The 14,763-nt window shown below is 49.8% G+C and overlaps 1 protein-coding gene across 1 annotated transcript in view; it reads left to right on the top strand.

Annotated features, from left to right (window-relative positions):
- The window catches only part of LOC112237152 (pleckstrin homology domain interacting protein), a 111,843-nt gene that overhangs the window by 8,187 nt on the left and 88,893 nt on the right, over positions 1-14,763 (top strand). The window contains 4 exon segments of the mRNA XM_042321299.1: positions 1,691-1,841; positions 5,249-5,347; positions 7,632-7,792; positions 11,628-11,723. Of these exon segments, the coding sequence (XP_042177233.1) occupies positions 1,691-1,841; positions 5,249-5,347; positions 7,632-7,792; positions 11,628-11,723 (507 nt within the window).

Below are 14,763 nucleotides of genomic sequence, written 5' to 3'. Positions count from 1 at the left end.
TTGAGCACCAGCTGTTATTGACAAATAGACACACACACCCACCCCTCGTCTTACCAGAGGTAGCGTCTCTGTTCTGCCGATACATGGAAAATCTCGCTATATTATCCGTTTCGTTGTTCAGCCACTTCTCGGTGAAACATAAGATGTTACAGTTTTTAATGTCCTGTTGGTAGGATAATCTTAATTGTAGGTCATCTATTTTATTGTCCAATGATTGCACGTTAGCAAGAAGAATGGAAGGCAATGGGAGTTTACTCGCTCGACTCCGGATTTTCAGAAGGCTGCCTGATCTGCGGCCTCTTTTCCGGCGTCTTTTCTTCGCGCAAAAGGAGTGGATCTGGGCCTGTTCCAGTGAAAGCAGGATATCCTTCTCGTTGGACTTGTTAATGGAAAATGTTTTCTTCCAGTCCGCTGTGAGTAATCGCTTTTCAGATGTCCAGAATGTTTTTTCGGTCATAAGAGACGGTAGCGGCAACATTATGTACACAATAAGTAAAAAAATAAGTTACACAAAATGCAAAAACAAAATAATAAAATAGCACAATTGGTTGGGAGAATGGAAAACGTCAGCCATGATCTTCGGCGCCATCTTAACAAGATTATCATTATTATATTAGTGATGATGATGATGATAATGATGGTTTTATTAGCTACCATACACACATACTCTATGCATTCGCTTATAGTTTTATTAATGAGTGTGTTCTTATTAAACGGATCACGTCTGCAGACCAATGAGATAATGTTGAAGGCAATTAAAGGTTCATTCATTGTGTGTGTGTGTGTGTGTGTGTGTGTGTGTGTGTGTGTGTGTGTGTGTGTGTGTGTGTGTGTGTGTGTGTGCGCACAGTGGAGTGCCGGTGCAGAATGTACAGATAACAGAGGAGAGGGACGGACTGACGGACGGAGAGGGAGTGTAGCTAATTGGGCAGCAGAGCGGCTCGGTGTGTGTGTCTAATTGGGCAGCAGAGCGGCTCAGTGTGTGTGTGTGTGTCTAATTTGGCAGCAGAGCGGCTCAGTGTGTGTGCGTCTAATTGGGCAGCAGAGTGGCTCGGAGTGTGTGTGTCTAATTGGGCAGCAGAGTGGCTCGGTGTGTGTGTGTGTCTAATTGGGCAGCAGAGCGGCTCGGTGTGTTTGTGTGTGTGTCTAATTGGACAGCAGAGTGGCTCGGTGTGTGTGTGTCTAATTGGGCAGCAGAGCGGCTCGGTGTGTGTGTGTCTAATTGGGCAGCAGAGCGGCTCGGTGTGTGTCTAATTGGGCAGCAGAGCGGCTCGGTGTGTGTGTGTGTGTGTCTAAGTGGGCAGCAGAGCAGCTCGGTGTGTGTGTGTGTCTAATTGGGCAGCAGATCTGCTCTGTGTGTGTGTGTCTGTGTGTGTGTCTAATTGGGCAGCAGATCTGCCCGGTGTGTGTGTCTGTGTGTGTGTCTAATTGGGCAGCAGATCTGCCCGGTGTGTGTGTCTAATTGGTACAACAGAGCGGCTCGGTGTGTGTGTGTGCTGTCTGAAAAATAGGCCAGGCATTTTAAGAAGATATCTTGGCTATGTACAACATCTACATATGTAATTGTACTGAATGTAATTATATGGAGAATAGGGAATACTCTAATCATACTGACCTTACTGTTGTAATGGCTGGTCAGCTTTTAACCGTAACCTGAATTATTTATGTGTGTGTGTGTGTGTGTGTGCAGGTGAAGCTGTATGGCCACATCAGTCCGGACCACCTGCTGCAGGTGTGCCAGAGGGTGTGTCCTCTTCTGGAGGAGGTGGTTCCTGCCAGCGTCCCCGGGATCCACAGTCTGCTGGGGGCGGGGCGACAGAGCCTGCTACGTACCAATAAGAGTCAGTACTGTAATCACATGACATGTTAGCCTGCTACACACCAATAAGAGTCAGTACTGTAATCACATGACACACTCTGCTAACGATAATGAGTTGTTAGGACAGCCTTGGACGTCACAAAATGGTCGCCTGAAGTCGTCAGGACGTTGTGTCATGGTCCCCTGGAGGATTTGTCTATTTCCCGGCTAGTCCCGGGGACGTCCCGAGGACATTTTTGGGATGTTTTTTGGGACGTTGTGTCATGGGCAGCAGATCTGCTCGGTTTGTCCAGGGGACGTCACCTGATGGTCACAAAGAAACTCAGCCCTCCCCCAAAATATATAAAGTGTTCTACCTAGGGCACATGGTCCATCAAGGCCCTGATTGGTGAACCACTGAAATGTTTCCTTCTGCAAATATTCCCAGATTTTCATAAAACAGCCACATGTGGTCTCACATTTGTGCATCAGCAAATTTTGCACAAGGCAAAAGAGAAGGCAATAGCCTGCTGGGTACATATATAGCCTACTGGGTACATATATAGCCTGCTAGGTACATATATAGCCTGTGGGGTACATATATAGCCTACTGGGTACATATATAGCTTGCTAGGTACATATATAGCCTGCTAGGTACATATATAGCCTACTGGGTACATATATAGCCTACTGGGTACATATATAGCCTGCTAGGTACATATATAGCCTCCTGGGTACTTATATAGCCTACTGGGTACATATATAGCCTGCTAGGTACATATATAGCCTACTGGGTACATATATTGCCTACTGGGTACATATATAGCCTGCTAGGTACATATATAGCCTACTGGGTACATATACAGCCTGCTGGGTACATATTTAGCCTACTGGGTACATGTATATAGCCTGCTAGGTACATATATAGCCTGCTGGGTACATATACAGCCTGCTGGGTACATATTTAGCCTACTGGGTACATGCATATAGCCTGCTAGGTACATATACAGCCTACTGGGTACATATATAGCCTACTGGGTACATGTATATAGCCTACTGGGTACATATATAGCTTGCTAGGTACTAGAGGTCGACCGATTAATCTGAATGGCCGATTAATTGGGGACGATTTCAAGTTTTCATAACAATCGGAAATCAGTATTTTTGGACACCGATTTGGCCGATTTTTTTTTTTTTTTACACCTTCATTTAATCTTTTTTTAACCTGACAAGTCAGTTAAGAACACATTCTTATTTTCAATGACGGCCTAGGAACAGTGGGTTAACTGCCTTGTTCAGGGGCAGAATGACAGATTTTCACTTTGTCAGCTCGGGGGTTTCTGTCTTGCAACATTACAGTTAACTAGTCCAACGCTATAACCACCTGCCTCTCATTGCACTTCACGAGGAGACTGCCTGTTACACGAATGCAGTAAGCCAAAGTAAGTTGCTAGCTACCATTAAACTTATCTTATAAAAAACAATCAATCAATCAATCATAATCACTAGTTAACTACACATGGTTGATGATATTACTAGTTTATCTAGCGTGTCCTGCGTTGCATATAATCGATGTGGTGCGTATCATTGCTCCAACGTGAACCTAACCATAAACACCAATGTCTTTCTTAAAATCAATACACAGAAGTATTTATTTTTAAAACTGCATATTTAGCTAAAAGAAATCTAGGTTAGCAGGCAATATTAACCAGGTGAAATTGTGTCACTTCTCTTGCGTTCATTGCAAGCAGAGTCCGTGTATATGCAACAGTTTGGGCCGCCTAATTTGCCAGAATTTTACTTAATTATGACATAACATTGAAGGTTGTACAATATATCAGGAAAATTTAGACTTATGGATGCCACCCGTTAGATAAAATACCGAACGGTTCCGTATTTCATTGAAAGAATAAACGTCTCGTTTTCGAGATGATAGTTTCCAGATTCGACCATATTAATGACCTAAGGCTCGTATTTCTGTGTGTTATTATGTTATAATTAAGTCTATGATTTGATAGAGCAGTCTGACTGAGCGATGGTAGGCAGCACCAGGATCGTAAGCATTCATCCAAAAACAGCACTTTCGTGCGTTTTGCCAGCAGCTCTTCGTTGTGTGTCAAGCATTGCGCTGTTTATGACTTCAAGCCTATCAACTCCCGAGATTAGGCTGGTGTAACCAATGTGAAATGGCTAGCTAGTTAGCGGGGTGCGCGCTAATAGCGTTTCAAACGTCACTCGCTCTGAGACTTGGAGTGGTTGTTCCCCTTGCTCTGCATGGGTAATGCTGCTTCGAGGGTGGCTGTTGTCGATGTGTTCCTGGTTCGAGCCCAGGGAGGAGCGAGGAGAGGTACGGAAGCTATACTGTTACACTGGCAATACTAAAGTGCCTATGAGAACATCCAATAGTCAAAGGTATATGATATACAAATGGTATAGAGAGAAATAGTCCTATAATAACTACAACCTAAAACTTCTTACCTGGGAATATTGAAGACTCATGTTAAAAGGAACCACCAGCTTTCATATGTTCTCATGTTCTGAGCAAGGAACTTAAATGTTAGCTTTCTTACATAGCACATATTGCACTTTTACTTTCTTCTCCAACACTTTGTTTTTGCATTATTTAAACCTGAACAAGGCAGTTAACCCACTGTTCCTAGGCCAGTTAACCCACTGTTCCTAGGCCAGTTAACCCACTGTTCCTAGGCCAGTTAACCCACTGTTCCTAGGCCAGTTAACCCACTGTTCCTAGACCAGTTAACCCACTGTTCCTAGACCAGTTAACCCACTGTTCCTAGGCCATCATTGAAAATAAGAATGTGTTCTTAACGGACTTGCCTAGTTAAATAAAGGTGTTAAAAATCGGCGCACAAAAATACCGATTTCAGATTGTTAGGAAAACCTGAAAATTGGCCCCAATTAATCGGCCTTTCCGATTAATCGGCCGACCTCTACCGTAGTCTGGCTTTTTATGGCGGTCTTGGAGCAGTGACTTCTTCCTTGCTGAGCAACCTTTCAGGTTATGTCAATATTGGACTTGTGTTACTGTGGACATACATACTTAAAAAATTGCGGACCTCCACAAGTCTGGTTCATCCCTGGGAGCAATTTCCAAATGCCTGAAGGTACCACGTTCATCTGTACAAACAATAGTACGCAAGTATAAACCCCATGGGACCACGCAGCCGTACCATTGTTCTGCTTTAACCTTTGATCTATTTTTAGCTGCCCCCCCCCAAAAAACCCCATTTGTTTTCAATGTGTGTATGTTTATTGTGTCTTTTTGTGTGTGTTTAAGATGTTTGTGTGTGTGTGTGTGTGTTTGTATGTTTAACGTGTGTGTGTGTGTGTGTATATATATATTTAACATGTGTTTCTTTTGGTGTTAACATGTGTGTGTGTGTGTGTGTGGAGCACATTTGTTTGAGTGTGTGTGTTTTGTTCCTGCAGGCTGTAAGCATGTGGTGTGGAAGGGTTTGGCCCTGGCAGCACTGCACTGTGGTAGGCCCCCTGAGCCGCCAGTCATCTATGGGAGCCCGCCCAGCATCGGTAGGTAGCCTATGACTGGTTAAATGTTGTGTAATGTAGTTGATGGTATATGTTACTTCAGTCTGTATGTTCTTTTGGGGAGAATAACAGAATAGAACATAGCCTACATATAATTCCATGTATATTGAACACACTTCCAGTCACTGTCAAGGCTACAGAGTCTCTGGTCTCCATTAAGACCCAGCTAAAGGTCAGAGTCTCTGGTCTCCATTAAGACCCAGCTAAAGGTCAGAGTCTCTGGTCTCCATTAAAACCCAGCTAAAGGTCAGAGTCTCTGGTCTCCATTAAGACCCAGCTAAAGGTCAGAGTCTCTGGTCTCCATTAAGACCCAGCTAAAGGTCAGAGTCTCTGGTCTCCATTGAGACCCAGCTAAAGGTCAAGGCTACAGAGTCTCTGGTCTCCATTAAGACCCAGCTAAAGGTCAGAGTCTCTGGTCTCCATTGAGACCCAGCTAAAGGTCAGAGTCTCTGGTCTCCATTGAGACCCAGCTAAAGGTCAGAGTCTCTGGTCTCCATTGAGACCCAGCTAAAGGTCAGAGTCTCTGGTCTCCATTGAGACCCAGCTAAAGTTCAGAGTCTCTGGTCTCCATTGAGACCCAGCTAATGGTCAAGGCTACAGAGTCTCTGGTCTCCATTGAGACCCAGCTAAAGGTCAAGGCTACAGAGTCTCTGGTCTCCATTAAGACCCAGCTAAAGGTCAGAGTCTCTGGTCTCCATTGAGACCCAGCTAAAGGTCAAGGCTACAGAGTCTCTGGTCTCCATTGAGACCCAGCTAAAGGTCAAGGCTACAGAGTCTCTGGTCTCCATTGAGACCCAGCTAAAGGTCAAGGCTACAGAGTCTCTGGTCTCCATTGAGACCCAGCTAAAGGTCAGGGCTGCAGAGTCTCTGGTCTTCATGAAGACCCAGCTAAAGGTCAGAGTCTCTGGTCTCTATTGAGACCCAGCTAAAGGTCAGAGTCTCTGGTCTCCATTGAGACCCAGCTAAAGGTCAAGGCTACAGAGTCTCTGGTCTCCATTGAGACCCAGCTAAAGGTCAAGGCTACAGAGTCTCTGGTCTCCATTGAGACCCAGCTAAAGGTCAAGGCTACAGAGTCTCTGGTCTCCATTGAGACCCAGCTAAAGGTCAGAGTCTCTGGTCTCCATGAAGACCCAGCTAAAGGTCAGAGTCTCTGGTCTCCATTGAGACCCAGCTAAAGGTCAAGGCTACAGAGTCTCTGGTCTCCATTGAGACCCAGCTAAAGGTCAAGGCTACAGAGTCTCTGGTCTCCATTGAGACCCAGCTAAAGGTCAGAGTCTCTGGTCTCCATTAAGACCCAGCTAAAGGTCAGAGTCTCTGGTCTCCATGAAGACCCAGCTAAAGGTCAGAGTCTCTGGTCTCCATTGAGAACCAGCTAAAGGTCAGAGTCTCTGGTCTCCATGAAGACCCAGCTAAAGGTCAGAGTCTCTGGTCTCAATTGAGACCCAGCTAAAGGTCAAGGCTACAGAGTCTCTGGTCTCCATTGAGACCCAGCTAAAGGTCAGGGCTGCAGAGTCTCTGGCCTCCATTGAGACCCAGCTAAAGGTCAAGGCTGCAGAGTCTCTGGTCTCCTTTGAGACCCAGTTAAAGGTCAGAGTCTCTGGCCTCCATTGAGACCCAGCTAAAGGTCAGAGTCTCTGGTCTCCATTGAGACCCAGCTAAAGGTCAGAGTCTCTGGTCTCCATTGAGACCCAGCTAAAGGTCAGAGTCTCTGGTCTCCATTAAGACCCAGCTAAAGGTCAGAGTCTCTGGTCTCCATGAAGACCCAGCTAAAGGTCAGTCTCTGGTCTCCATTGAAACCCAGCTAAAGGTCAGAGTCTCTGGTCTCCATTGAAACCCAGCTAAAGGTCAGAGTCTCTGGTCTCCATTGAAACCCAGCTAAAGGTCAGAGTCTCTGGTCTCCATTGAAACCCAGCTAAAGGTCAGAGTCTCTGGTCTCCATTGAAACCCAGCTAAAGGTCAGAGTCTCTGGTCTCCATTGAAACCCAGCTAAAGGTCAGAGTCTCTGGACTCCATTGAAACCCAGCTAAAGGTCAGAGTCTCTGGTCTCCATGAAGACCCAGCTAAAGGTCAAGGCTGCAGAGTTTCTGTTAATTCAGTTCTCCTGTTTTTCTTCTTCTTCTTCCATAACAAAATTATAATAATTTAAGTCAACCAGTTAATGACATTAGTATGGTATTATGCTGGAACGAACAACTTTGTGTTTCTGTGTGTGTGTCTGTGGTGCTGGTGTGTGTGTGTACACAATCTTTGCGGTGTGTGCGTGTAGTGGAGACAGGTCACGGCCGTCGTCTGATTGGTTCGTACCGACTGGGTCAGCTTCTCCCCACTGCGGTCTACTCACACATGAAGATGCACAAGAGGATTCTGGGACATCTGTCCTCTGTCTACTGCGTCACCTTCGACCGCACTGGACGGCGCATCTTCACCGTAAGAACAGAGTGTGTTTAGGCTGCTGAACCGTCAGAACAGAGTGTGTTTAGGCTGCTGAACCAATAGAACAGAGTGTGTTTAGGCTGCTGAACCGTAAGAACAGAGTGTGTTTAGGCTGCTGAACCGTCAGAACAGAGTGTGTTTAGGCTGCTGAACCGTCAGAACAGAGTGTGTTTAGGCTGCTGAACCGTCAGAACAGAGTGTGTTTAGGCTGCTGAACCGTCAGAACAGAGTGTGTTTAGGCTGCTGAACCGTCAGAACAGAGTGTGTTTAGGCTGCTGAACCAATAGAACAGAGTGTGTTTAGGCTGCTGAACCGTCAGAACAGAGTGTGTTTAGGCTGCTGACCCTGTGTGATTCCTAGAGTGTGGTGTTTTAGGAGGAAGGTTTATGATGTATGTGGTGAGGTCACATGATGACATCTGAAATCTTGACTCCAGGTTGACCCTGTGCTGGGTGGGATTGCTATGGTAACTGTATTGTTGCTCTAAAGCTCAGTGCTTGTATGAATATATTGTAACTGTTTTACTATAACTATGTGGTGACTGTGGTTGTGACTGTTTGGTGGTGACTGTGGTTGTGACTGTGGTTGTGACTGTTTGTGAATGTGTGGTGGTGACTGTGGTGGTGACTGTGTGGTGGTGACTGTGGTTGTGACTGTGTGGTGGTGACTGTGGTTGTGACTGTTTGTGAATGTGTGGTGGTGACTGTGTGGTGGTGACTGTGGTGGTGACTGTGTGGTGGTGACTGTGGTTGTGACTGTTTGTGAATGTGTGGAGGTGACTGTGGTTGTGACTGTGTGGTGGTGACTGTGGTGGTGACTGTGTGGTGGTGACTGTGGTTGTGACTGTGTGGTGGTGACTGTGGTTGTGACTGTTTGTGAATGTGTGGTGGTGACTGTGGTTGTGACTGTGGTGGTGACTGTGTGGTGGTGACTGTGGTTGTGACTGTTTGTGAATGTGTGGTGGTGACTGTGGTTGTGACTGTTTGGTGGTGAATGTGTGGTGGTGACTGGTTGTGACTGTTTGGTGGTGACTGTGTGGCAGTGACTGTGGTTGTGACTGTGTGGTTGTGACTGTGTGGTGGTGACTGTGGTTGTGACTGTGGTGGTGACTGTGTGGTGGTGACTGTGGTTGTGACTGTTTGTGAATGTGTGGTGGTGACTGTGGTTGTGACTGTTTGGTGGTGAATGTGTGGTGGTGACTGGTTGTGACTGTTTGGTGGTGACTGTGTGGCAGTGACTGTGGTTGTGACTGTGTGGTTGTGACTGTGTGGTGGTGACTGTGGTTGTGACTGTTTGGTGGTGACTGTGGTGGTGACTGTGGTTGTGACTGTGTGGTGGGGACTGTGGTTGTGACTGTTTGTGAATGTGTGGTGGTGACTGTGGTTGTGACTGTGGTGGTGACTGTGTGGTGGTGACTGTGGTTGTGACTGTTTGTGAATGTGTGGTGGTGACTGTGGTTGTGACTGTTTGGTGGTGAACTGTGGTGGTGACTGGTTGTGACTGTTTGGTGGTGACTGTGTGGCAGTGACTGTGGTTGTGACTGTGGTTGTGACTGTGTGGTGGTGACTGTGGTTGTGACTGTGGTGGTGACTGTGTGGTGGTGACTGTGGTTGTGACTGTTTGTGAATGTGTGGTGGTGACTGTGGTTGTGACTGTTTGGTGGTGAATGTGTGGTGGTGACTGGTTGTGACTGTTTGGTGGTGACTGTGTGGCAGTGACTGTGGTTGTGACTGTGTGGTTGTGACTGTGTGGTGGTGACTGTGGTTGTGACTGTTTGGTGGTGACTGTGGTGGTGACTGTGGTTGTGACTGTGTGGTGGGGACTGTGGTTGTGACTGTTTGTGAATGTGTGGTGGTGACTGTGGTTGTGACTGTGTGGTGGTGACTGTGGTTGTGACTGTTTGTGAATGTGTGATGGTGACTGTGGTTGTGACTGTCTGGTGGTGACTGTGGTGGTGACTGTTTGGTGGTGACTGTGGTTGTGACTGTTTGTGAATGTGTGGAGGTGACTGTGGTTGTGACTGTGTGGTGGTGACTGTGGTGGTGACTGTGGTTGTGACTGTGTGGTGGTGACTGTGGTTGTGACTGTTTGTGAATGTGTGGTGGTGACTGTGGTGGTGACTGTGTGGTGGTGACTGTTTGGTGGTGACTGTGTGGTGGTGACTGTGTGGTGGTGACTGTTTGGTGGTGAGTGTGTGGTGGTGACTGTGGTTGTGACTGGTGGTGGCTGTGTGGTGGTGGCTGTGTGGTGGTGGCTGTGTGGTGGTGACTGTGTGGCGGTGACTGTGTGGCGGTGACTGTGGTTGTGGCTGTGTGGTGGGGACTGTTTGTTTGGTGGTGACTGTGTGGCAGTGACTGTGTGGTGGGGACTGTTTGTTTGGTGGTGACTGTGTGGCGGTGACTGTGTGGTGGGGACTTTTTGGTGGTGACTGTGTGGTGGTGACTTTGTTTGGTGGTGACTGACTGACTGACTGATAGTTATAGACTGGCTGACTGACTGATTGTCCAGTTATAGACTGACTGACTGATTGTTCAGTTGTAGACTGGCTGACTGACTGATTGTTCAGTTGTAGACTGGCTGACTGACTGATTGTTCAGTTATAGACTGGCTGACTGACTGGTTGTCCAGTTATAGACTAGCTGACTGACTGACTGATTGTCCAGTTATAGACTGGCTGACTGACTGACTGGTTGTCCAGTTATCGACTGGCTGACTGACTGATTGTTCAGTGGTAGACTGGCTGACTGACTGACTGGTTGTCCAGTTATAGACTGACTGACTGACTGACTGATTATTCAGTTATAGACTGACTGACTGACTGGTTGTCTAGTTATAGACTTGCTGACTGACTGATTATTCAGTTGTAGACTGGCTGACTGACTGACTGGTTGTCCAGTTATAGACTGACTGACTGACTGGTTGTCCAGTTATAGACTGACTGACTGACTGGTTGTCCAGTTATAGACTGGCTGACTGACTGACTGACTGATTGTCCAGTTATAGACTGACTGATTGTCCAGTTATAGACTGACTGACTGGTTGTTCAGTTATAGACTGGCTGACTGACTGGCCGACTGACTGATTGTCCAGTTATAGACTGGCCAACTGACTGGTTGTCCAGTTATAGACTGGCCGACTGAGTGGTTGTCCAGTTATAGACTTGCTGACTGACTGGTTCTTCAGTTATAGACTGGCTGACTGACTGACTGACTGGTTGTCCAGTTATAGACTGGCCGACTGACTGGTTGTTCAGTTATAGACTGACTGACTGACTGACTGGTTGTCCGGTTATAGACTGACTGATTGTCCAATTGTAGACTGACTGACTGGTTGTACAGTTATAGACTGGCTGACTGACTGACTGATTGTCCAGTTATAGACTGGCTGACTGACTGGTTGTCCAGTTATTGACTGGCTGACTGACTGGTTGTTCACTTATAGACTGACTGACTGACTGGTTGTCCTGTTATAGACTGACTGATTGTCCAATTGTAGACTGACTGACTGACTGGTTGTCCAGTTATAGACTGGCTGACTGACTGACTGGTTGTCCAGTTATAGACTGACTGACTGGTTGTCCAGTTATAGACTGACTGACTGATTGTCCAGTTATAGACAAGGTTTGATTTAGATGTGATTGATCAATGACTGAATGTATAATATTGTTTGTAATATTGATTGATTTTAATTGGTGTCTCGGGCTTCATATTATTGATAATAATGTCTATTAATACATGTTTGATAGAACAATGACCATGCTGATTGGTGTGTTGTGTGAGTGATCAGGGATCATAGTGATTCATTGTTGTGTGTGTGTGTGTGTGTCTAGGGTTCAGATGACTGCCTGGTGAAGATTTGGGGGACGGACGAGGGCCGTCTACTGGCAACGCTGAGAGGACACGCTGCTGAGATCTCCGACATGGCCGTGAGTTAACACGCACACACACGCATTTTGGATTTGACATTAAAACATTATAAGAAAAAATCATAAAATTCCCTGCCAATTCACAATGCAGAATAATGGTATGTATGACCGCTAGGGATGGACCGCTAGGGACTGATCGCTACAGACAAACCTCTAGGGACGGACCACACCACTAGGGACGGAACGCTAGCGATGGACCCGCTCCCCTAGGAACAGACCGCTGGGGATGGACCGCCAGGGATGGACCGCTCCCCTAGGATTGGAACACTAAGGATGGACCGCTTCCCTAGGAACGGACCGCTGGAGATGGACCGCTAGGGATAGACCGCTCCCCTAGGAACGGACCAATGGGGATGGACTGCTCCCCTAGGAAAGGACCAATGGGGATGGACCGCTAGGGATGGACCGCTCCCCTAGGAACGGACCGCTGGGGATGGACCGCTCCCCTAGGAACAGACCGCTGGGGATGGACCGCTAGGGATGGACCGCTCCCTAGGAACAGACCGCTGGGGATGGACCGCTAGGGATGGACCGCTCCCTAGGAACGGACCGCTGGGGGTGGACCGCTCCCTAGGAACAGACCGCTGGGGATGGACCGCTAGGGATGGACCGCTCCCTAGGAACAGACCGCTGGGGATGGACCGCTAGGGATGGACCGCTCCCCTAGGAACGGACCAATGGGGATGGACCGCTCCCTAGGAACGGACCAATGGGGATGGACCGCTAGGGACTGATCGCTACGGACAAACCTCTAGGGACGGACCACACCACTAGGGACGGAACGCTAGCGATGGACCCGCTCCCTAGGAACAGACCGCTGGGGATGGACCGCCAGGGATGGACCGCTCCCCTAGGATTGGAACACTAAGGATGGACCGCTTCCCTAGGAACGGACCGCTGGAGATGGACCGCTAGGGATAGACCGCTCCCTAGGAACGGACCAATGGGGATGGACTGCTCCCCTAGGAAAGGACCAATGGGGATGGACCGCTAGGGATGGACCGCTCCCTAGGAACGGACCGCTGGGGATGGACCGCTCCCTAGGAACAGACCGCTGGGGATGGACCGCTAGGGATGGACCGCTCCCCTAGGAACAGACCGCTGGGGATGGACCGCTAGGGATGGACCGCTCCCTAGGAACGGACCGCTGGGGGTGGACCGCTCCCTAGGAACAGACCGCTGGGGATGGACCGCTAGGGATGGACCGCTCCCTAGGAACAGACCGCTGGGGATGGACCGCTAGGGATGGACCGCTCCCTAGGAACGGACCAATGGGGATGGACCGCTCCCCTAGGAACGGACCAATGGGGATGGACCGCTAGGGACTGGTCGCTACGGACAAACCTCTAGGGACGGACCACACCACTAGGGACGGAACGCTAGAGATGGACACGCTCCCCTAGGAACGGACCGCTGGGGATGGACCGCCAGGGATGGACCGCTCCCTAGGATTAGAACGCTAAGGACGGACCGCTCCCTAGGAACGGACCGCTGGGGATGGACCGCTAGGGATGGACCGCTCCCATAGGAACGGACCAATGGGGATGGTCTGCTCCCTAGGAACGGACCGCTGGGGATGGACCGCTAGGGATGGACCGCTCCCTAGGAACGGACCGCTGGGGATGGACCGCTCCCTAGGAACAGACCGCTGGGGATGGACCGCTCCGCTAGGAACAGACCGCTGGGGATGGACCGCTAGGTATGGACCGCTCCCTAGGAACAAACCGCTGGGGATGGACCGCTAGGGATGGACCGCTCCCTAGGAACGGACCAATGGGGATGGACCGCTCCCCTAGGAACGGACCAAAGGGGATGGACCGCTAGGGATGGACCACTCCCCTAGGAACGGACCAATGGGGATGGACTGCTCCCCTAGGAACGGACCAATGGGGATGGACTGCTCCCCTAGGAACGGACCAATGGGGATGGACCGCTCCCCTAGGAACAGACCGCTGGGGATGGACCGCTCCCCTAGGAACAGACCGCTAGGGATGGACCGCTCCCTAGGAACAGACCGCTAGGGATGGACCGCTAGGGAAGGACCGCTCCCCTGGGAACAGACCGCTAGGGATGGACCGCTCCCCTAGGAACAGACCGCTAGGGATGGACCGCTAGGGAAGGACCGCTCCCCTAGGAACAGACCGCTAGGGATGGACCGCTCCCTAGGAACAGACCGCTGGGGATGGGCCGCTCCCCTAGGAACAGACCGCTAGGGATGGACCGCTAGGGATGGACCGCTCCCCTAGGAACGGACCGCTAGGGATGGACCGCTAGGAACGGACCACTAGGGATGGACCGCTCCCCTAGGAACAGACCGCTAGGGATGGACCGCTCCCTAGGAACAGACCGCTAGGGATGGACCGCTCCCCTAGGAACGGACCAATGGGGATGGACCGCTAGGGATGGACCGCTCCCCTAGGAACGGACCAATGGGGATGGACTGCTCCCCTAGGAATGGACCAATGGGGATGGACTGCTCCCCTAGGAACGGACCAATGGGGATGGACCGCTCCCCTAGGAACAGACCGCTGGGGATGGACAGCTCCCCTAGGAACAGACCGCTAGGGATGGACCGCTCCCTAGGAACAGACCGCTAGGGATGGACCGCTAGGGAAGGACCGCTCCCTAGGAACAGACCGCTAGGGATGGACCGCTCCCTAGGAACAGACCGCTAGGGATGGACCGCTAGGGAAGGACCGCTCCCCTAGGAACAGACCGCTAGGGATGGACCGCTCCCTAGGAACAGACCGCTGGGGATGGGCCGCTCCCTAGGAACAGACCGCTAGGGATGGACCGCTAGGGATGGACCGCTCCCTAGGAACGGACCGCTAGGGATGGACCGCTAGGAACGGACCACTAGGGATGGACCGCTCCCTAGGAACAGACCGCTAGGGATGGACCGCTCCCCTAGGAACAGACCGCTGGGAATGGACCGCTCCCCTAGGAACGGACCGCTAGGGATGGACCGCTCCCCTAGGAACAGACTGCTGGGGATGGACCGCTCCCCTAGGAACGGACCGCTAGGGATGGACCACTCCCT

This window comes from Oncorhynchus tshawytscha, linkage group LG05, assembly GCF_018296145.1.
Source record: "Oncorhynchus tshawytscha isolate Ot180627B linkage group LG05, Otsh_v2.0, whole genome shotgun sequence".
In the NCBI taxonomy this organism is placed as follows: Eukaryota; Metazoa; Chordata; class Actinopteri; order Salmoniformes; family Salmonidae; genus Oncorhynchus; species Oncorhynchus tshawytscha.
This window is presented reverse-complemented; position numbering and strand designations above follow the sequence as displayed.